Consider the following 24,708-nt stretch of genomic DNA (forward strand, 5'->3'; position numbering starts at 1 on the left):
GCTGCAAGGTGTAAGGCTGTTTGCCCGACACTAAATGGCCCCAGATTATGCTATGCTTTTTATGTTTGATTTTTTCCTTCCTGTTTTGTTGTTCTCCCATTACTGCCAGCCATCACAAGTGCTCACAGTGGGCTGCCCCTGCATTGCTAATCCTCATTCCACCTTTGAGATTTCCTGCTTCTCATCAGCTGTAGGCTTCAATTTCATCCATCATCTTGAATACTTTGCTTATCATAAGGTCATCTATCTGACATTTTCAATTATTCAGAGCACACACACACACACACATAAAAGAACCTGAAAGCAAAACAAGTCCCTGAGCAGCTCAGACAGTTGCAGCAGTTTCCTTAGTGGGCCTATGGCATCTGTCGGCACATGCATCTGTGAAAAGGCATGTGTGTGGGGCTCCACTTACATGGTTGTGCATCTTTCACACTGACTCCCGGAGGGGGCCTCTCTGCCCCTTGCATGCTCTTGGACCAGCTGTTTGTTACTACAGGTGGTATTTGTTTGGGGAATTAATATGATCTTGAAATTATATGTAAACTAATCAGGAGTATAATCATTAAGTAAATTAGGAATTATAAAAGTAAAATATTTTGGAAATAAAGTCTAAATACAAATGTCTTCTTGTATTATCCTTAACTTTATATATTGATTTTCCTGGAATGCAGACTTGAATACATGTAGAAAATGCAATATTTTCATGTATACATTTAGCCTGAAACAGATATAGCATTAAAATGAGGTATTTAGAAAGAATATTTTAAAATATTAAAATGCATGCATTAGCCGAAACCGGTTTGGCTCAGTGGTAGAGCGTCCGTCTGCAGACCGAAAGGTACCAGGTTCGATTCCAGTCAAGGGCATGTACCTTGGTTGCGGGCACATCCCCTGTAGGGGGTGTGCAAGAGGCAGCTGGTCGGTGTTTCTCTCTCATCAACGTTTCTAGCTCTCTATCTCTCTCCCTTCCTCTCTGTAAAAAATCAATAAAATATATTATAAAATAAAATAAAATGCATACATTATATAAAGTCCATTGTTATAGCAGTGGAATTATTGAATGTCTTTTTAACACTCGGGAGATATGCCTGTGTTTCTAGTCCCCTTAGGAATGAAGGGAAGGAAAAATACCGAGGCTTTAAAGATCACTGCATCATTCTTAAAAAAAAAACAAAAAACAAAACACACACACACACACACACACACACGCACACACTCAGGTCCCCCTCCTCTCTTCGCTGTGTCTCTCTCCTAGTCATCTATATCCATAGCAACAGGCCCTTGGACCTGTATGTCAGCATACTAGGCAGTCTGGGTTGTTGCTTTTTTGCTTTGAAAAAAAGAACACTGAAAAAAATATTTCAGAACTGACCAGAGATGGAGAATTTGCACTTTTAAGAACTTAGTTTGTGCCTGACTAATTGATTTTACCCTTCTGACTTCTATTCTATTTGGACCTAATCATTCCTCTCTTGTGGATATTTAGATATTCACAACCCCAGATGTAACAAGCAACATCACACCATTTTCAATTAAACAAGCAAACAAACAAAACCCAGGGGTAGATAAGATCAAGCATCAAGCTGCTTTAATTTTTCAGCAGCACACTGTGATTAATTATAGTGGAACTGTATTAATGTCTGTTTTTGCCAGAAAATTTGGCAATGAGTATTAAGTATATACATTATATATTTTATGTGTGTGGGGGCTCGGCAAAAAACAAACATTAATGTCAAAGTAAAATATACTTTCTTACTTAGAGTCTGTGGAGACTGAGGCACCTAGTTTATACATAGGTCCCCAGGTTTGAAGTTCAAATGGTAGCCTTATTTGTATTGCAAGAGAACTTCTCTGTAACTAACCCTAGAAAAAATCCAGGATGTGTTGGCTCTTCTATCTGGAGCTACAAGTTTATATTCCTTCTATTGTTATAAATAAAAAGGAAAGGGTGCCGAAACCAGTTTGGCTCAGTGGATAGAGCGTTATCCTGAAGACTGAAGGGTCCCAGGTTCTATTCCGGTCAAGAGCATGTACCTTGGTTGCAGGCACATCCCCAGGAGGGGGTGTGCAAGAGGCAGCGGATCGATGTTTCTCTCTCATCAATGTTTCTAACTCTCTATCCCTCTCCCTTCCTCTCTGTAAAAATCAATAATATATATAAAAAATAAAAGGAAAGAGACATAAAGTAGCGATGGCACATTTTTCTGGTGCCTTCATTTTTGCTCTTCATTTCCAAGCATGCTTCCCAGTCCTCTTCCTGCAGGCACTATGAAGTTAGTATAATGTTGCTTTGATGATATTTTTTTTTTTCTGGTGAGTTCACACATTCAGATGTTTTTATAGTGTTAATTAGCATCCTTTCATTTCAGCTTATAGAACGTTGTTTTCTTAACAAGTCTCTGAATTATTTAACTTTTTCTTAAAGAGCCAGAGGCCACGTATTCCATGGCATTTAAAAACATTAAGGAGAATGCAGCCAGATCTCTAAACAGAATTATAGCATTTCTTCTCGTCCATGTGGAAAACGGGCATCTTCACCATGCTGTGAAGGTGAACCAGTGACTGCCCTAGCAGTTTATACTTGTAGGTGCTACAGTAGGTATCATAGTAGCACTCCTCTTGACACAGTTTGTGCTTTGAGGGCCCACTATGTGCAGTGCTCTGTTCTTGGTGTTTTCATAGCAGACAGTCATGGTGCCCTAGAAAGGGTTCAGGTATTGAAGTCAGTCGACTTAAATTGTGATTACCTGTGTGACTTTGGGGATAAATAGCATTTCTTCTGATTTGCAAAATGGGAATGGTAATAACTATATTATAGCATTGCCATAAGAGTTAAATAAAATCATGCAAAGCAAGAATCACAGTATCTGGGACATCATATAGGCTCATTAAACACTGGCTGGTGTTAGCTTTTCCTGAGTATGGCTTCTTTTAATCCTGTGAGACATAGGTAGCATTATCCTGTATTCTACAGGAGAGGACATTGAGGCTCAGAGAGGTTAAGGTCCTTTCCCTAGATCACACAGCAAGGAAGGGCTGAAGCTGAGCTATCAATCTAGTTCTGTCTGACTCGAAAGGCTGTTGATTTCCTCTGGCCCGTGTGTCTCATGTGAGTGGTACTACAAAGTCAGTGCCTCACCCTGAAAAGTACTTTTATAAAACTGATGGAGAACAAGATCTATTTAGAACCTGTTCTTGCCTTTCCAATTCTGCAAGAAGAGCTAGTAATTCTAGAACATTTGGAAAGTGATTTTTTTTCCTCACAAATACACGTCTTCCCAAAATTGCCAGCCTGCCATCCCTTTTCTAGCTCAAAGTGTGACTAATGTTATTGGAGTTCAGTGTTGGATAGGAAGGCGAGTCCCGTCAGTCATTTATGTAACTTGCAAGATTTGAGGTTGAGATTTGGAGGCTCAGTAACTTTTCAAATATTTGTGTGAGTTACTGATGAAATAGAAAACACAAAATCGCTGACATTTCTTGTAGCAATATTTTTTCTGATATATCTCCTTGGGAAAGGGAAACAATAGAAAAAAATAAACAAATGAGACTACAGAAATTAAAAAGGTTTGCACAGCAAATGAACCATCAACAAAACAAAAACACAACTCATTAAATGGGAGAAGATATTTGCCAAAGATATACTCTGATAAGGAATTAATATCCAAAATTTATTTCTTTTAAAAAAAATTCATACAATTCAACATCAAAAAAACAAACATGCATGAAATTCGTGCATGGGGGATGTCCCTCAGCCCAGCCTGCACCCTCTCCAATCTGGGACCCCTCGAGGGATGTCTGACTGCCTATTTAGGCCCAACAGGCAGTCAGACATCCCTCTCACAATCCAGGACTGCTGGCTCCCAACTGCTCACCTGCCTGCCTTCCTGATTGCTCTTAAGTGCTTCTGCCTACCAACCTGATCACCCCCTAACCACTCCCATGCCAGCCTGATTGATGCCTAACTGCTCCCCTGCCAACCTGGTCACCCCTAACTGCCTTCCCCTGCAGGCCTGGTCACCCCTAACTACCCTTTCCTGCAAGCTCAGTTGCTCCCAACTTCCCTCCTCTGAAGATCTGGTCCCCCCCAACTGTTCTCCCCTCCTGGCCTGATTGCCCACAACTGTCCTCCCTTACAGGCCTAGTGCCTCCCAACTGCCCTCACCTGTTGGCCTGATAACCCACAGCTGCCCTCCATTGCAGGCCTGGTCCCTCCCAACTGCCCTTCCCTGCTGACCATCTTATGGTGGCCATCTTGTGTCCACGTAGCTGGAGACAGTGGGATGCTTGGGGGCAGCCATCTTGTGTGTTGGTGTGACAGTCAATTTGCATATTACTCCTATTAGATAGGATAGAGGCCTGGTGCACAGATGGGGGTTGGCTGGTTTGCCCTGAAGGTTGTCCTGATCAGGGTAGGGGTTCCCTTGAAGCATGGGGTGGCCTAGGTGAGGGGCCTGTGGTGGTTTTAAGGCCAGTTATGCCTCCCTCAGCAATCCAAGTGGAGGCCCTGGTATCTGGGATTTATTTATCTTTTATAATTGAAACTTTGTAGCCTTGAGTACAGGCCAGAGCAGGCCAGGGCGGGTGGAAAGCTTGGCTTCCTCCATTACCAGGGGCAACCCAAGCCTCCTGCTCTCTCCAGTTCTGTGGCTACCGTCATATTTGTTGGGTTAATTTGCATACTCGCTTCTGATTGGCTAGTGGGCGTGGCTTGTGGGCATAGCAGAGGTATGGTCAATTTGTATGTTTCTCTTTTATTAGATAGGATGGGCAGAGGATCTAAATAGACAGTTCTCCAAAGAGGCCAATAGACATGAAAAAATGTTCAACATCACTAATCATCAGAGAAATGCAAATTAGAATAACAATGGGATGTCACCTCACACCTGTCAAAATGGTTATCATCAATAAATCAGCAAACAAGTGTTGGCAAGGATGTGGAGAAAAGAGAACCCTCATGCACTGTTAGTGAGAGTGCAGACTGGTGCAGCCACTGTGTAAAGCAGTATGGAGGGTCTCCAAAAAATTAAAAATGGAACTGCCTCATGACCCAATTTTATACTTCTGGATATATATCTGAAGAAACCCAAAACATTAATTTGAAAGAATATGTGCATCCCAGTGTTCATTGACCATTGTTTACAATCGCCAAGATATGGAAATAACCCAGCTGGCCATCAATAAATGAGTGGATAAAAATATTGTGGCACATATATACAGTGGAATATTACTCGGCCATAAAATAGAATAAAATTGTACCATCGGCTACAGCATGGATGGGCATAGAGAGAGTATTATGCTAACAGATGTAAGTCTATCAGAGAAAGACAGATACAATATGATTTCACTTATATGTGGAATCTAAAGAATAAAATAAATAAAATTGAAACAGACTAATAGACACAGAGAACAAACTGATGGTTGCCAGAGGGAAGGGAGGATGTAGGGATTGTGTGAAAAAGGAAAAGGGATTAAGAAGCACAAATTGGTAATTACAAAATAGTCACAGGGATGTAAAGTACAATGTAGGCAATATAGTCAATAATCCTATCTAATAAAGAGGGAATATTGACCATCAAGCCATCATAGAGATGGTGGTGCCCACAGCCACTAAGGAGAGAATATGCTAAATGACTGCCACACCCTCAAAGATAGTAGCATCCACAGCCACAACATTGTGGTGCCCAGTCCCCTCAGCCCCGCCAGGTGCGCCGCACAGCCAGGCCTGCCTCCAGGCAGGTCCGGCTGCTCTGCATGCCTGCCTCTGGAGTTTCCCAGTCCCCTCAGCCCCCCAGCCACGTAGAGCTGGCCTGAAGTGTAAGCAAGCCTCAGATGGTGGCTGCCCAGCTGACTAGGGCTGCCTGAGGTTCAGGTAACCAGGGCCTGCCGAGGCTCGTGCTGCCGGCAGTGGCAGTAGTAGAGGTGTGATGGGAGCGTTGCCTTCCCCTGATTGCTGAGTCACCTCTTGCCCTTGAAGGCTCCTGGACTGTGAGGGGGGCAGGCCAGGCTGAGGGACACCCCCCCTCCAGTGCATGAATTTTCATGCACCGGGCCTCTCGTATTGTAATAACTATGTATGGTGCCAGGTGAATACTAGAAATATTGAGGGGAACACTTTGTAAAGTATATGATTATCCATTATGCTGTTTACTTGAAAAAACTAATAAAAATATTATTGAATATAAACTATAATTAAAAATAAATTAGAAAAAAAGAAATAGAAAACACAACTGACTGACTATGTGTATATCTTGTTTCTTAGGCAACAGGAGGAGGATATGAAAGTGATGATGCATATCATAACACCGAGCTTTTCTTCTTGGACATTCATAACATTCATGTTATGCGGGAATCTTTAAAAAAAGTCAAAGACATTGTTTATCCTAATGTGGAAGAATCTCACTGGTTATCCAGTTTGGAGTCGACTCATTGGTTAGAACATATCAAGGCAAGTATATTTGTAAAAAATAAGTGATTGTTTAGTGAAACAAGAATTTTTAATCCTTAAATTTTAAAATATTAAACAGTGAAAGAAGAAATATTTATAATATAGGGTTCTGCATTTGACAGTATTGTATGGTATTTCCTTATCATTTGCTTACCTAAATTAAAGATTTGACAACATCACCTCCACAATATTTTTTGCGTCTTTAGAGATGTCATTTTTCATCTCATTAAATAATAAGTAGTTGAGTCTTTCACTCAGGTTTATTTAGAAGTAGCCAGTTTAACCACTACTTGGTATGACCCTCAAGGGCCTACAGAGAGATTGTTTGTATTGAAACCAATATCAAGCTGACTAATTTTAAATAATAAATTTTGTGGTTTATTATATTCAATCTTTTCTCTGCATAAAGACTTCAGAAACCTTCAGTCTTTAAAAGTAAAAGTACTTGAAGCTATCTAAGGGAGCTAACACTTTTAGAAGCTGCCGTTTAGTTCTATAAACAAGCAAAAAGCCTACTTTATTTTTTCCATAGAAAGTGTATATTTTAATTGTTTTTGTTCATACATGTTGTTTCAACTTTCAATAATAAAATTCAATCAATTAGATTCCTTGATCATAAAAATTTGCTTCACACATTTTTATGTCACCAAAGTCCACAGGCATACAAAACATTAGAGATTTGACTCTGCATGCCTACTTTAAATATGTGAATTATTAAAATAGTTTTCTAGTGAAATTTTATTTTCCAGCTCAATAAGAATCGTGTTTTTATCTCACCTGTCATTCATTATTTTCTTAATTTATCATCCTTAAAAATAAATTGCAAAAATATTGCTTGTGACAGCTAACTGCAATGTGGCATCCTGGATTATAAAAATGACATTAGGTAAAAAATAAGAAAATCTGAATAAAATATGTACTTTATTTAAAAATAAGTTAATAAGTTTATTAACATGTTACAGTATCAACATTGATTTATTATTTGTGACAAAAAGACCACACTATTATATTATGTCAATATTAGGAAATTGGATCAAGTATATGCTAAAAGGTGATTTTCATTGCATCAGGCCTTTAAAGTCTAGACTGGACCTATTGGACCACTGATTTTTCTAATATGATCACTGTTATCAGTTTAATTGTGTTTCTCCCAAAATTCATATGTTGGAAGTCCTGACCTCTAATACCTTAGAGTGTGACCTTATTTGGAATTCGGGTCATTACAGATATGATTAGATAAGATGCAGTTATAATTGAGTAGCATGGCCCCTGAATCCAGTAAGACCAAAGTCCTGTGAAAAGCAGAAATTTGGACAGAGACACACGCACAGGGAGAACACCATCTGAAGATTGGAATTAAACTACCACACGCCAAGGAGCCTAATAAAAACTAGGAAAGGGGCCTGGAACAGGTTACCCCTGAAACCTTCAGAGGGACCATGGCCCTGCCAAGAGCTTTATCTTAGGTTCCTCTGGGAGATAATAATGCCTGCCTGTTTTTTAAGCCCCGGTCTGTGGTACTTTGTTATGACAGCCCCAGCCAACTAATACAGTTGCATATATGATAGGAATTTGAAATGCAGTTTGACTATTTGTGTTAGTTTGTTTTAATTCCAAGTTGCATTTGAATGCAGTTTCTGTAGAAGAACAACACAGATCTCACAGCTCCTCATTTTCCATTTTTCAGGACTCTTTCTGTTCTAGACATTAATAATATTTTAAAATAGGACTTTTTCTAGGGTTAAAAACTATCATTTCAAATTGAAGCCATACTTTGCAGCTACCTACTGACTTGCATGTGTTTCTTTGCCAGCTTATTTTGACAGGAGCCATTCAAGTAGCAGACAAAGTTTCTTCAGGGAGGAGCTCTGTGCTCGTGCACTGCAGTGATGGATGGGACAGGACTGCCCAGCTGACGTCCTTGGCCATGCTGATGTTGGACAGCTTCTATCGGAGCATCGAAGGGTTTGAGATATTGGTACAAAAAGAATGGATAAGTTTTGGACATAAATTTGCATCTGTAAGTAAACAATAAAACTGTTTTTTAAATGTCAGGTCACTGCCATTTGGCATTTAAAAACTAGTTGTTAAAATCATATTTTCATTCTTAAAAAGAAAAATCTGAGGAGTGTAATAAACAACATTTACAGGTTTGAAAATGGGTGATGCCTTAGGCTAGAAAGTCTCTTCAGGAGACATGTTTATCCATTTGCACCATTAAGTTTCAATTGAAAGTAATACAAAGAGTCTGCATGGAAATGTTTAAATTGAAATACCAGAAAAGAAAGAAAATAGAATGACAATTCTTTTTCAACTAATATTATAGCTATTAGAGTCAAATATATTTTATAGAAATACTAGACTTTCAGCCTTAACCAGTTTGGCTCAGTGGATAGAGCATCGGCCTGTGGACTCAAGGGTCCCAGGTTCGATTCCGGTAAAGGGCATGTAGCTTGGTTGCAGGCACATCCCCAGTAGGGGATGTGCAGGAGGCAGCTGATGGATGTTTCTCTCTCATTGATGTTTCTAACTCTATCTCCCTCTCCCTCCTCTCTGTAAAAAAAAATCAATAAAAATATATTAAAAAAAGAAAAAAGAAATACTAGACTTCCAGTTAAGGCTTTTGTTATTATTTTTCTCTGATGCACATTTTTTAAATCGAGAGGAGTTATAATATTAAAATTGCTGTTATCAGGTCTTGTTTCTAGACACCCTTTGAATAAGCATTTTTCACAAGCTCCCCAAGTTATACTCAGAAACACTGCTATGTAACCTTTTATCCTTAACCCAAATTTCATAAGTAGTATGAATAACATTTTTTCGTAAAAAGAATCATTGTTTAGAAGATGAGTAAATGGTTAGGTTTTTGTCTTGTTTTTAAGAGAGAAAAAAACTTACTTTTAATTATTATAATCACACCCTTTTCTGTATGGTTTTAAGTCCTGAAATTTTAGGACTGGTCCCTTAGCAACAGGTAACATACTCTGCAGGATAATCCAATCCAGTCTACCTGCAGCTGCCCAGGACTTGGACAAAATTCTAATCGGATGACAGAGTTCTAAAACTCACATATGATGATACTTTGCCAATTTGTATTGCTATTTTATGAAAGTTTGTATACTTAATTTTCATTATCTCAAAATCGTATACTATTTTCAATATTCCCAAGGAAAATATACTATTAACTCTCTGAGAGATTTGGAATTTGGAAAGGAGATAGCTGAGTTCTATTATCACATTTTGTAAGTTATGTGCTTCCTTGGTTTTGTACCTATAAATTAATCTTCATCAAATCATCTCCATCAATTTATTTCAGAGAATAGGTCATGGTGATAAAAATCATGCAGATGCCGACCGATCTCCTATTTTTCTCCAGTTTATTGATTGTGTATGGCAAATGTCAAAACAGGTAAGGGATATATAAGATAAAAATGCATTCAATTTAATGTTTAAATATTTTGATATATGGAATTTGCATCCAAATAAAACAGCAGGAAAAAAAAAAAGCTGCAACCAGTTTGGCTATGTGCGAATAATTGTTAAAGCCGGGTAATGGACACATGAATTTCCCTTTTTTATTCTCACTACTATTTATATGTCTGGGATTTTCCATAATAAAGTTTAAAATTCAATATTTAGGTGTATTAACTGTACTAATGAAGGAACAGTGGAATTGACAATACCAATTTATCTTTTCCGTTCATGTCCATGTATACTGGCATCTGATAATTTATAATACCTTAAATAATTAAACATCTGATATATTCTATACACTCAGGAGAACTCAGAAAATCAACTTGTTTTCCTCTTTATTCCTTTACTTGACTCTTATTTAAACTCTTCAGTCCTCTGCAAATCACCAATAAATGAGAATGGGCATATGCAGATTGCAGCCTCTGAGGTCCTTCCTGGAAGGCAAAGTGTAGTAAAGTTTATGAATCTCTTTTCAGTTTTATAAAAGGTCAGTCTGAGTTTTCATGCTCTGTTTGATTGCTTGTTTTTGTCTAGTTCCCTACAGCTTTTGAATTCAATGAACGATTTTTGATGACAATTTTGGATCATCTGTATAGTTGCCGGTTTGGTACTTTCTTATACAACTGTGAATCCGCTAGAGAAAGACAGGTGAGTGAAAAATGGTAATCTTTTTAGTTACATGTGTCTAGTGAGCCATGAAATACAAAGAATTTGGTAACTTGGTTTATGGTAAGTGCAAAGTTTCTCATTTTTTTTACCTCAAGCATGGATGTTTTCAGTTCAACCAGGGTTTGTTGAGTATCTGGTATTTAATGTATGGGGTAAGACATTGATTTTGCCTTCAGGGAATGGAATAACTTTATAGATATGCAAGATCTCCTTCCCAAAAAGCCATGAAAATATCAGTAAAGGGAATTTTTTAAAGGGCATAAACCCACAAGAGCAGGAAAAATGAGAAAGGATACATAATAGCAAACTTTTGGAAGCTGGAAAGCTATTAGTTAAGTGGTAAATAACTTAGTTTGAAAATACCATATCTCAAACCAGCATCAGGGAAGTCAAGAACCAGTCCATTTTACAAGGCAGGAACTCCAGATGACTCAGGGGTTATGGGACAAAGGTATACCATGTGTGTAGGATAAAGGGGGAAGAATAAGATAACCTGGAAATCTGTTTAGAATAAACAGTTAGCTTCCCTAGGTCCCTCTGCCACTCTGTGGAGCTAAGGACTCTGAGATTACTTTGTGAGAGGGTATGAGTGGGTTTCTGGTCCAGGACCAGAGTCATCAGTGATGTGAATGGAGATGAGCTGACTTGTGAGAGCCCCAGCTCACTTCCTCTACTGACTCCCAGCATTATGGCAGCAGCCCTTATTTTCCAGGTGGGAGCATGAAAGAAGTTTCTCTGTTGGAAAGATTGGCATTATTGGTAGAGGTATAAAATGGTGCAGCAACTGTGGAAAACAGTCTGGTGAACCCTCAGAAAACTAAATATAGAATTTGCATATCACCTAGCAATTCCATTCCTAAGTATATACCCAAGAGAAATGAAGATAGGGGTTGAAACAAAAAGTTGTGCACAAATGTTCATAGTAACACAACTCATAATAGCTAAAAGGTGGCAACAACCCTAATATCTATCAGCTGATGAGTAAATAAACACACAATCGAATCTTATTAAGTCCAAAATGGGAATGAAGTTTGGATCCATGCTACAACATGGATGAACCTTGACAACATTATGCTAAGTTAACAGAGCCAGATATTAAAAGGCCACGTTATATGATTCTATTTATATGAAATATCCAGAAAGTATATCTGTAGTTGACAGGGGCTAGAGGGCGGGGAGAATGGGGGAAATGACTGATTAATGGGTATGGAGTTTCCAGTTGGGATGATGAAAATTCCTTGGAACTTGGTAGAAGTGATGATTGTATAACATTGTGAATGTACTTAAAGCCACTCAGTTGTTGACTTTCAAATGGTGACTTTTGTGGTATGTGAACTCAACCTCAATTAAAATAAAAAAAAAGAATCTCTGTGGAAACTTGATTAACTCATGAAGAGATAATCCATGAAGAGATAACAACACCTCACATTGAAGCTCAACTTGACGAATCTCATGATCTCAGAGCTTCTAGTCAATTCTTTTTTCCTCCACTCTTACATAATACTAGTAGCAGACAACCAAGATACAGAGAGAAAGCAGCTTGGAGAAAATAGCTACCTACAATGTAGGGAAGGGGTAACATAGATAAGAAGCTAGCATTTACTATCCTGAGAAAGAGAATATATATATAAATGTAGGAACCCATGAAATAATAACAGGATATTATTTGGAAAGGACATTTAGACATCAGAAAATAACTTGAAGTAAAAACATACTATCAACAGAAATTAAAAACTCAGAAGAAGAATTGGAAGATAAAGTTGAAATCTCCCAGAAAATAGAATGCAAAGGGAGCAAATGGACACAAGGAAACTAGATCAGTCCTAGAGTTCCAATATCCAAATAATAGGACTTCTACAAAGAGAAAATATCAAAAGCAGAGAGCAGGAAATTACTGAAATAACTTGAAAATATTTCCCAGAATTGAAATACATGGGCTAACACATTGAAAAGCTTTCTAAGTGCACGAGCAGAGTGGACAAAAATAGACCCGAAATAAGGTACATCTTTGTGAAGTTTCAGAACCCCGGGGACTAAAGAAAATAAAGGATAAGCTTCCAAAAAGAAAAAAAAATAAGTTATTTGCAAAGCAAACAAACAGAAATCAGGAAGACTGAATTCAACAGCAGTATTGGAAGCTAGAAGTCTGTGGCACATTGACTTCCGAAGGTTTTTTGTTTGTTTTAATATTTTAATTGATTTTTAGAGGGAGAAAGAGAAACATTGATGAGAGAGTGGAACCTTGATTGGCTGCCTCCTGCACACTCCCTAATAGACATTGAGCCCACAACCCAGGCATATGCCCTGACCAAGAATTGAACCAGCAACCTTTTGGTGCATGGGAGATGTCCAACCAACTGAGCCACACTGGCCAGGGCAGCTTTCAGAAATTTAAAGGAGAATGGTTTCAATCTAGAATTCTATAGCCAGCAAACTTAACCAAATGTTAAAGTAGACCAAAGATATTCCTAGAAATGCATGGCAACAAGAAAGATTTGCCTCCTGCACCACACCTTTTATATGGAAGCTACTAGGATATGTGCTCCAGGCAAATAAGGAAGAATACTGCATGGAATTCAGGAAGCAGAAGCTCCAGTACAGGGAGAGTCAAGAAAGGATCCTCAGGACAAAACAAAGAGATCCAAGATGACAGCTAGATACAAGGTGTAGGGGCACCTAGTGCCACTTTCTCTCCCCTAAAGATGAAACTGGAAGCTCCAGGTGTGTAGCATCTTGGCAGAAGTTTGAAACTGGAGTGGAAATTTGGGGTTGAATTAATGATGAGTGCCAAGAAAAGTAAACAGAATAGACAGTTGTTAAATAGAGGGAAAACAAAAAATATGTTCAGGAAAAGAAATCACAGAATGAGTGACTATCACTATGTGGCTTACCTAGCAATAGCACTTCCTTTGTTATAGGAATCTAAACACTAAACATCAGTGTGATCAAAGCCAGCTATATATTGGGAGTATGAGGCAGGATGTAAAGTGTGTGTGTGTGGCAAGATGGAGGGGACACATTCTCAGTGTGTCCGTGTTATAATTAATGTCTATAACTGGATAGCCAATGGGTAGCAAGAAAAGCATGACATTTAGATTTGGAGGTAGATACCAAATAATTAAATCAATTGATTTTAAAAATCAAACACTGTTGCTTCTAGAAAAGGGGACAATAGGCTACTTTGTGTTTTCATAACAAGTTTTGTTGAATGATTTGGTTTTTTAAACTATGTGCATATCTAAAAACAAAAGCAAGCATGCAAATAAATACAATGCAATATACATGTGCTATCAGAAACATAAGATAAAGTTTTAGGTGGATTCCAACAAAGGCCAATTACACTGCCATTATTATCATTCACATTAATCTAGTATATATGTTAAAGAAATTTCTTCAGTCTCTTATTTCAAGTTGTTCTTTTTAGCTTCCAGTTTTAGCTTATTGGCCCTTTCTTATTGTATGATTAATAGTAAGAGTTCTAAATTCTAGCTTTGGTAATTTTAATGCTTGCATTTTTCCAAAGCTTTGGTTTTTCTTTAGTTTATGGTCAAAATCTATAATAAAAAAATGAAAATGTGAATATCTGTATGAGATGATGGATACCAGACTACTAGTAAAAAGTGAAGATTCAGTGAAGTTACCCAGGTTTTTGTGTGTTTTTTTTTCAAATATCCTAATGTTAGCATGATGTAGGCTAAACATTTGGGTCATTGATTAAAATAACTTTATATCTAGATGCCTACTGTCAAGTGGATACAGGTTAAGATTTCATAGTTCTAACAAATACAGAAATTAAAAAGGTCAGTGGGTTCTTATGAGTATTTTTCTTTCTGCTTAATTAAAAAAAAATACTGCCCATCTGTTCATAAATGTTTTACCTAGCCAATAATAGTCTTCTTAGGTCAGTGAATTGCATTTAATATTATAGCATCCTGCATCTCTATCTTCTGGCAGAAATAGTGGCTCTCAAGCTAGGCCATTATCTATACAAATATCGGTAAGTGGCTTTGAAGTACTCACTGGCCCATGAGGCTTTTTGAGCTATTATGGGGATTATGTAAATGTTTGATTCTAGTTGGTACTCAGCTGTATTGCTAGAGGCTGTAAAATGTTTTGTGTGCTTGTGTGTGTTTACTTAGGCTTTATACTTTCTCTTTCTCTATAGAAAGTTACAGAAAGAACCGCTTCTTTGTGGTCACTGATAAACAGTAATAAAGACACATTCAAAAATCCCTTCTATACTAAAGAAATCAATCGAGTTTTATATCCAGTTGCCAGTATGCGTCATTTGGAACTTTGGGTGAATTACTACATTAGATGGAACCCCAGAATCAAACAACAGGTAAATGAACCAACGTTAAAAGATAGTCATGTCGATTGATTACTTCTAGACTTTAATAATGTTACTTTTTGTGTGTGTTTTTAATATTATCAGGGGAAATTATAAGACTAATAAGTCACACTTTCTTTTAAACTCAATTTTTATTAAAAATTGTTTTTATTTTATTTTTTGGCTTAAAACAACACATTTATTATCTTCTAGTTCTGGAGGCCAGAAATCCGAAATCAATATCACTGGGCCACACTTCCTCTGGAGAATTTAGGAAAGGATTTGTTCCTTACTAAAGCATTTATTTTGTTTTTGTTTTTTGTTTTTTTTGTTTGTTTGTTTTGTTTTTTTAATAATCAAGTGATCAGCAATGAATATTCTCTTCATTTCATAAAGCATTTATTTTGACTGGGTTAAACTTACATTCTTTGTCAATGGGAATAATAATTTTTTTCACTAAAATGTAAACTAATTTAAAGCTCTGGAAAATTTCTATTTTTTTAAATTTTATTTTTATTGATTGATGAGAGAGAGAGAGAGAGAGAGAGAGAGAGAGAGAGAGAGAGAGAGATCAATTTGTTGTTTATGCATTTATGCATTCACTGGTTGATTCTTGTATGTGCCCTGACCAGAGATCAAGCCTTGGTATATCAGGACGATACTCTAATCCACTGACCTACCCAACCCAGGGCAAAATTTTCTGATTTTTGATAGTCAATGATTTCCTTTAATCACTGGAAATTTTGATATATCATAGGAAAGAAAACATTTCCTACTCTCTGGTTCAGGAGTATGTACTAGGTCAACTGACATCAGAGTGCTTTGTCCTGAGGGTCTTTACTTCTGAAATAAAGATAATTGCTCTGTCAATGGATGGTACACTCAATTGGCCATTTACCATTCAAAAATAGAAACAATGCTTTTTGCTGGAAAACATGCCACATTTTATTAAAGACACACTCAGGCTTTCCATTTTCCCACCTGGACTTCATCAGAAATCAGAAGGAAAATACAGCCTGTTTGTAAAAGCTCGGAAGCACCTCTATTTAGTGATTTGTTCCAAGTGCTATAAATATTCAGTATTTGTGATTGCTCTTTGTAAAGATTTGCACATTTTCCTGCAGTTTGGATGGTTGACTACCTGTCCTCGCAGGCCAGTCTTGCATAAGTGTTAGCTTTAATCCTGCTAGAAATCTTCCGACAACAGCAGGGACCCAGTGCTACAGTCTGTCTCTGAGATTGTTTATTCCACTCAGGCAGCTGGCTCCACGCCATTCTGTGCTCTCTCTCCTCATTGGGGAAATGCCCAGTTCAAGCAGGCACTCTCATTGCAAGGTCTGTGCTGCATGCATGAAAGGTTCTTGCAATTTATTAATGGTTGAAATGTGTAATCTTTTGGAAAGTGACAGATTCCAGGGCTGGAGAACATTCACTTGTTTAGGTTGGGATTTGAGAAGCATGTTTAGGACATTTATTTAGTGGTAGCTCTATTGAGTGGAATATCAAGTAAAGAGGAAATGGGACTTTTTCCCAGTGTTTTAACTGCTGTTACAGAGGACATGTTCCTTTTCTAATTAAAAGAGATTATATAGATGAGCACTGTTTTTCCTATGCATTAAGCCTTTTCTGTGTTTATTGTGGCTTTTTTAAAAAGCACAATTTCTGTATAGATTATATAATCTTCCCTCACCCATTTTTACTTAGAGAAATTCTTGAAGTTCAAGGAATTCATTTCCCAATATATAAAGGTAATATATAATAAGGGACATCAGTAGGATAACTTGCTGTAATGTATCTATTCCTCTGTTCTCGAAGAGCTTGGCAAAATAGAACTGGGCTAGATACAGAGTATTCCTTGGTAGAGGTTTTGTTTTATTCTGAGACAGTAATTGGTCTATATTATAATCTGTGAAATTTACTCAAAAAAGAATATAACTTATCCTTTCAATATAGATTTTTCCACACATATCTTTCTGTGCTTCGACACTTTGGATTTTCATCCCCCAAATACTGAGTGTTTGCATGCATCAGGCACAGAGGGGGACACAGAGATTAAGAAGAGGTGGTTTCATATACAAGGAGCTCCCAGGCTGGTGGGAGCACCCAGGAACATAAGCCTATTATTATTATGCTAAAGGAGAAATATTATAATAAATGTGTAAATTAAGTGTTTAGGTTACTTGAATGATTTTATGTAGGACATTATATCATATAGAAACAGAATAAAATTTGATCATATAGGACTTTTAAAATTATATAACATAAACCTAAAAGAATATACTTCACCACTTAAAAGTTAATTTGTTATTCAGTTGTGTGTCCCAGTTGGTATAAAACAATTTCTGGCCCAGCCATGGTGGCACAGTAGTTGAGTGTCGACCAGGAGGTCATGGTTCTATTTCTATTCCTGGTCAGGGCCCATGCTGGGTTACAGACTTGATCTCTAGTGTGTGGCATGCAGAAGGTAGCTGATTAATGATTCTGTCTCATCATTGATGTTTCTATCTCTCTCTCCATCTCCCTTCCTCTCTGAAATCAATAAAAATATATTTAAAAATAAAAATAAAACAATTTCTGGGTACCTATAATATTCACAGCACTACGGTATGCTATAGTACTTTCAGAGCCAAAAACATATACAGCCCCTCCCTATAATGAGCTGTTCACCTAGAAGAAGACAGGGTTAATGTGCTTTTAAAATCAAAAGCCACCAACCCTTGCTACCACATAAAAACTTAGCAGAGTTGATGGAAAAACCAGTACTTACATTTGACAAGATTTCAATAAGCAAATTTGGTCTTTTATTTAATACAAGGAAATTACTCATGTCGAAAGCAGAAGTATAAATTAGTCACATTATAAACTTAAATGGGAACCTTCAGCTGCTGGTAAACCTCATTATATTTGGGGAACCACTGCACCTCCTGTAGCTATCTACTAGGATTGCACTGGGCAAGTTCACATTTTGCATAGTGGTAACTCAAGGATGAGAATAAGGACAGCCAGATATTAATAGGCTGACCTGTATGGTGTGTAAGTCATTTCTGATAGAAAAGTGAAAAGGAATATTAATAAAAACATCATTTGAAGCCTAAAATACTTCCATGCCTAAATGATTGCCTATCTTCTCTTCGGTGCTGAGCTGGCACACTCTTTACTTCATAATTCATTTCCCTAGTAAAAAGTTGAGATGTAGTATTCAAAGTCACTTGAGTTTAAATTTTATTTTTCATTATTTTGTCTTTTTGTATGCTATCACAATTGAATACTTAAATTTATATCCTCTAAATGATTTTTGTTTGCCTGTAGGCTAATGACTTCTATAGATTTTGTTCCAATTACAAAACTGAATTATCTTTTTATTTCTAATAGTTTCTTTTTCCCATCTTCTCTCTCAAGTTTTGTAATTACACAACCTTGTCATCAGCAAAAATGTGTTTTTTTAACTCTGATTTATTTTTCTTGTCTAACTGTCCTTATTGGTACAATAACAAACTGATAGTCATAATAGTCATGTGGAACAGGGAAATTTTTAAAATAGCTAATGTAATTTTTAAGGAGATATTAAGCAAGAACTTATCCTGCTATTTATCAAGACTTATTTGAAACAGAATAGCACCCAGAAACAGAACACACGCAAGTGGAGACTTGATAGGGTAAGAAGGTAGTATCATAATGCATAGGGGGGCAAATGGATTGGATGGTAAATGATGCTGCCCTAGCAAATCACACTTAACCAAATCTCCTGATGTTCCCCAAACCTACTCCTCCTTCTGTCTTCCCCTTTCAGTTCTCAGTAACTCCATCCTAGTCATTCTGGCCAGAGACCTTAGAGTCTTTCTCTCTCATACTCCACATCCAGTCTGTCAGGAGAGCCTGCTGGGCCCAGCCTTCAAAATCTGTATGGCCTCTGAGCATTTCTCATCAGTTCCCACCATGCCCTGGGCCATGTGTTGCTGGACTCCCTGATTTCTACCCTTGCTTGCTTCTATTCTGTTCTCAAGTAGCAGCCAAGGTAGTCCTTGTAAAATATACACCAGATCCCACCACTCCTCTACTCAACACCATCCAGGTAGCTCCTTATCTCACTCCAAGTCAAAGCTAACATCCTTATGATGACTTCTGAGGCCTTATATGACCCCTGCCTTACCCCTTCCTTCTCTAACCCCCTCACCTGCTCACCAACAATTCTCTCACACACTCTGCTTCAGCCACACTGGGCTCCTTGCTTATCCTCAGACACTCTAATATCCACCTACATCCTTCCCTGTTCTCCCTTAACCCTCCCCCCAGGAGACACTTCAGTGAAGCTCCCCAGACCACACTGTCTATAGGGTACCTGGCATCCCGCTGATCCCCATCCCTCTCACCCTGCCCTACGTCTTTCCCACAGTATTCATCACCTTTTGATGTTCTATGTAAGTCACAGGATCATTGTTTTTTGCTATTTATCTGTCTCCCTCTGCTGGAAGAGAAAAACCATTTTTAAAAAATGGATCCCAAGCATCTAGAATAGTGTCTAGACCTCAATGTAATGAATAAAGAGAAAAATAAGCAAAGGAGATTAACATGCACTGCACAGCCCTTATTATATAGGCCTGGGTGGTGATTACATTATTGCCAACATATGTAAAAATTTGTTGAGCTCAACATTTTAAGATTTGTGCACATTAATGTGTAATTTTTATCTCAGTAAAAAAAAGTTTTAAAAATTAACGTTCAGGGGAGAACCATCATGTTCCAGCATGACCTCTCACCTTATACAGCCATCAATGCACTGTTTATCAATCAAAGTTTTTGGCATTGTAGCAAAGCAGACTGTATTGACTGCCTTCACTCTCACAACAACCCTGTGAGGTCCGTGTCGTTTTTATTTCCACTTGATAGATGGGAAGTGGAGACATCCAGAAGGTCAAGTCACACAGCTGTTAAGAGGCAGACCCAAGATTCACATTAAGGCTAGTGGGTATCAGAGCCACTGCTTTCAGTCATGTATTTATTAGCAATAGCACATGAAAAGATGTAAGAGCAGAGCAATGCCATAGAAAACTACCGTGTTGCCAAAACCAGTTTGGCTCAGTGGATAGAGCATCAGCCTGCAGACTGAAAGGTCCCAGGTTCAATTCTGGTCAAGGGCATGTACCTTGGTTACGGGCATATCCCCAGTAGGGGGTGTGCAAGAGGCAGCTGGTCAATGATTCTCTCTCATTGATATTTCTAACTTTCTGTCCCTCTCTCTTCCTCTCTATAAAAAATAAATATCGAATAAAATATATTTAAAAAGAAAAAGAAAACTACCGTATTACTCTCCTCAAATTGGCAAACAAACACTCTTCTATTCCCAAGTTCTAGTGAGGATGTGGAGCAACAGGAACTACCAAACTCACTAGCAGGCACCTAAGTTCCATATCACTACCTCAGAGAGCCATTTGGCAGCATCTAGTGACGTTAGAGAGACCATACCTTCCATCCTCTCCAGCAGTTCCATACCTGATCAAATTCCTTCATTCCTTCATTTCTTCATTCCATACCTGATCAAATTCCTTCATTTGCACATGTGCACAAAGAGATACATCCAAGGATAGTAGAGTATTGTATGTAGTAGTCAGGACCACTGAAAATTGCCAGCTACCCATTCATGTGGGAATGGATAGATGAACTGGTTTATTCATTCAGTGGAATTCAAAAATGAAATTCAGAAACACAATGTCAGGTCAAAATGTCAATTGATAACTAGCTACAGAATACCACCTTTGATGTGAATTTTAAAAAAATAGAAAAATCCAATGTTTCTGGATATTCACTTACAGGAAAAGTGTCACAGTTCTCCACCTACCAACTTGACAAGAGTTGTTGCCTCTGGGTGCAAAAAGGCAGTAGGCCTGGGGATGGTCAGCATAGGAGACAGGAGCTGTGTCTGGGTTGAAAAACTTCAAAAAGATGATGATGCAAATGGAAGGAAATGTGTACATTGTTATTTCTTGGTGGCATTTTATTATTTTTTTAATAAATCTTTATTGTTCAGATTATTACAATTGTTTCTCCTCCCCCCCCCCGCCCCATAGCTCCCCTCCACCTGGTCCCCACTCCACCCTCTGCCCTTACCTCCCCCCAACCCCGCACTGTCCTTATCCATAGGTATATGATTTTTGTCCAGTCCCTTCCAGTACCTCCCCCCCTTAGACACCTTACCCCTGATAATTATCAATCCCCTCCAGTTCTATGCCCCTGATTCTATTATATTCACAGTTTATTCTGTTCCTCAGATTTTTAATTCACTTGACTTTTAGATTCAATTGTTGATAGATATGTATTTGTTGTTCATAATTTTTATCTTTACTTTTTTCTTTTCCCCCCTCTTTTTAAAGAGCACCTCTTAGCATTTCATATAATACTGATTTTTGTGGTGATATACTCCTTTAGCTTTTTCTGATCTGTGAAGCTTTTTATCTGCCCTTCAATTCTGAATGATAACTTTGCTGGGTAGAGTAATCTTGGTTGTAGGTTCTTGCTATTCATCACTTTGAATATTTCTTGCCATTCCCATCTGGCCTTCATAGTTTCTGTTGAGAAATCAGCTGATAATCTTATTCTTGGTACATTTCTATATTTTTAAATTAAGCTGTATGGAAGGAAAGTATGCCTCAGTTAGAGACTTATTCAAAAAGCAAGACATGTAGCAGATATGTGTGGAGCAGGTGAAATTTTGTGACGAGGCAGGCGCAAAGCAGTAACTCAGGCTCATGCTTCTTTCCAGCAGCCAAATCCAGTGGAGCAGCGTTACATGGAGCTCCTGGCATTGCGTGACGAATACATAAAGCGGCTGGAGGAGTTGCAGCTCGCCAACTCTGCCAAGCTTTCTGACCCCTCGACTTCCCCTTCCAGCCCTTCACAGATGCTGCCCCACGTGCAAACACACTTCTAAGAGGGAGCCTTGCCCCGTGCTGTGTTCGAGCTCTGAATAAAAGAAATGGTTGACTTTCATTTGGGGCCTCTGTACAAAGTAGATTAAAATATTTGCCCCCATGTAGAACTTGAACTAACAATTTTACTCTTGAATATGTGCCTTCTAGATTACATATTACAAGAAAACTATAGTGTCTACACGGCAGTCAGAAGAAAGGAGCCCAGACGGGGTTTGGGGAAAATACTGATACCTTTCAAAAGAACTTTTTGAAAAATATAAAGCTTACATTTAATTTGCCTCTTTAGAAATGCTATGTATACAGTATGTAATTTGTGGGCTTAATTGCAACAACATTATTTTAAACTAAAGGGGATAAACGTTTTGTGAAATGGATTTTCCTCAGGTTGCTTAAAAGCATTGCTTCAGATTATCAAAAATAAATGCAGATGTGAAAGGTGTGTTACTGCCAAAACCAAATTGAGCTCAACTTCTGAGGCATTATCCAAAAGCAAGGTATTTCAATAATTGCCAAATTTTATACCATCATAAGTGGTGACTTAAGGAGAACTAGCTGTGTAGATGAAAGTTTGGAATATGAAGTGTTTTCCCCTAATTTTCAAGAGAAGCATATTTTTATATTTAAAAAAAAAACACAACTGATGGGGCCCAGTTAAATATGATTTGATTTTTTAAAACTTTACTGGTTCTATTTTCTAAGTTTTCCCTTGAGCTTGCCTAAAATTCTGACTCGTTTTCAGGTTGTGGGAAACCACTTAGATAGCACTGTGCAAGGATGTCGGGTGTCATATGCTGCTGAGGTAAATGCTTTCGCAAATGTTGCTCTAGTCAAACCAGCTTATCTGCCAAAGCGTAGGGTTGACCATCTTGGGTGTTTGAGCTATTGCTAAAGCATCATTTTTTTAAAAAAAAAAATAATAAAAGCTGCAGATGTATATTTGTTGAGCGTATTCTTGAAAGTATTGTGTTTATTGATTTCTATTCAAATGGTGTTGGGTGCCCCTTCTCCCAAGCGTGCATAAAAACTGATTCTACACATTTTTACTTGAAGTACCTGGCAGTTTGCTTTTTCAGGTTTTTGTGTTTGTTTGTTTTTTTCTGTAGTATTAAGTGAAATTTCAAATGTGGTTCTATTTGATATCTGAACTAATTAATTTAGTAAGTGTATTTGTAAAAGTTAAGGCTAGAGCGAAAGCAATTAATGTGTTTTGCAATGATCTGTAAAGGATTATTTATAGATAATATGGTTATGTTTTCAATGAATAAGAGAGATTAAATATATCTTTGTAAATTATTTTATGTCATAGTTTAATTGATCTATCAAAGAAGACATCTCAAAAACAGTAGTATAATGTATAAATTTTGTATGTATAAGAAATTTTATTAGACATTCTCTTCTTTTTTTAAACGCTGTAAATATTTCATAAATTAACAGTGTCACTCCATAAAAAGAAAAAAAAAGCTGATACTAATAGCTTAAAGGATTTTGTGAAATTTCATGAAACATTTTTCATGGCAATGATGACTACAGACCTGCTGTAATAAATATATTAACTCAACATAGTACTCCGTTTTCAGGGATGTAACTGTATATGTGTCTTAAGTGTGTGTGGTGTCATCTTCTTTTCCTGGCTGAACTTCACATGCTCTTTGTCTTAATAGCATCCTTGTAGGGCTCTCCCCAAATCCCAACAATACTGGACATTAAGTGCATTAACAATGCATATTTTAATAATCAAAGTAAGGACAGTTTTCACAAACGTGCTGGAGTTCATACCACAAGACTTCAGACCTGAGATGGAGAAAAAAGCCATTGATATTAAGAGAGAATAAAGCACTGGTTGAAATAAGGCATATCAGATGTCTCTTTAGGTGAGAATTTTTTAAATTCTTCAAGTGGTGCTGCCAATAGAAACTACATTGTTTATATGTATCTGAAGAATGCTAGTTATAGCAGGAAACTAAAATTAACCATTATTTTAAAATCTGAGTAGGACTCTTAAAAGATTAAGTATCTTTTAAAACTATGAATATTTGAAATGTTTTGTGAGGTTCTTCCTTAGACATTGCTGTGTTTAATCCTCACTACAACCTCATGCACTACATGGTATGCTATTATCCCTACTTATCAGCTGAGAAGGCCATTGCTCCAGGGGATACTGACATGCCAGAAGTCCCACAGCATCAAAAAAAAATGTATACAGGAATTAAATTGAATTCTCCCTCTCTCAAGTTCCCACTGACTACCTTAGTTCTGCCTTCTGGAATGAAAGAAAACAATCTCTCTTTTTGGGACAGCCCTCCAAATAATTTGGAATCATATATACTTTTGGTAATATAACCGTCTCTTCTTAATATAGTCAAAGTACTTTTTGGTCTATTTCTGATAACACAACAAAGTTTATCCTTATGCTTTTTTTAAAGCAATGATACTCAGAAGTTTCATAATAAGCTGTCAAGTGTCTTACCACCTACAACCCTCTCTACAGAATGCAGATTTGTGGTGTCAGTCACCCAGATAGCTCTGTGGCATTTGGGGGCATTAGGCAGAAACAGGACTATATAAAGTGAACATTCTTAAAATACAGGAATTTTATTAGAGTCTACACACCTATGACTGAAATTTCATGAACATAGCTATTGGTAACCATAAAGCAAAAGCAGGAGATACCCAAAGGAAATAAGAACTGTATACAGTATGCAGTCCACCAACAAGAACAAGGATTAGCACACTTACAGAAAAAATTTCCATGGTTGTAGATTGCAGCTGGATTTTGTAGGTTCACAGAATCATCAAATGTACGATGCTGAAATACCAACATCCATTGGTAGATTTATAACTTTTAAATAATTATCAAC

General features: G+C 37.5%; 1 protein-coding gene across 7 annotated transcripts in view; it reads left to right on the forward strand.

The window, feature by feature from the left end:
• MTM1 (myotubularin 1) overlaps positions 1-23,408 on the forward strand; it is a 111,713-nt gene extending 88,305 nt beyond the window's left edge. For 5 of the 7 annotated variants that reach the window (XM_036413104.2, XM_036413101.2, XM_036413098.1 and 2 more), the window contains 6 exons: positions 6,266-6,451; positions 8,265-8,471; positions 9,768-9,860; positions 10,460-10,573; positions 14,760-14,936; positions 21,682-23,408. In XM_036413104.2, coding sequence (XP_036268997.1) covers positions 6,266-6,451; positions 8,265-8,471; positions 9,768-9,860; positions 10,460-10,573; positions 14,760-14,936; positions 21,682-21,849 — 945 coding nt within the window. In that variant the 3' untranslated portion in view covers positions 21,850-23,408. The remainder of the gene's footprint in view (positions 1-6,265; positions 6,452-8,264; positions 8,472-9,767; positions 9,861-10,459; positions 10,574-14,759; positions 14,937-21,681) is intronic. The other 2 variants (XM_036413103.2, XM_036413099.1) reach the window with 1 other exon arrangement.
• The last annotated feature ends 1,300 nt before the right edge of the window (positions 23,409-24,708 follow it).

The sequence above is a fragment of the Pipistrellus kuhlii genome, unplaced genomic scaffold (assembly GCF_014108245.1).
Source record: "Pipistrellus kuhlii isolate mPipKuh1 unplaced genomic scaffold, mPipKuh1.p scaffold_m20_p_49, whole genome shotgun sequence".
Lineage (NCBI taxonomy): Eukaryota > Metazoa > Chordata > Mammalia > Chiroptera > Vespertilionidae > Pipistrellus > Pipistrellus kuhlii.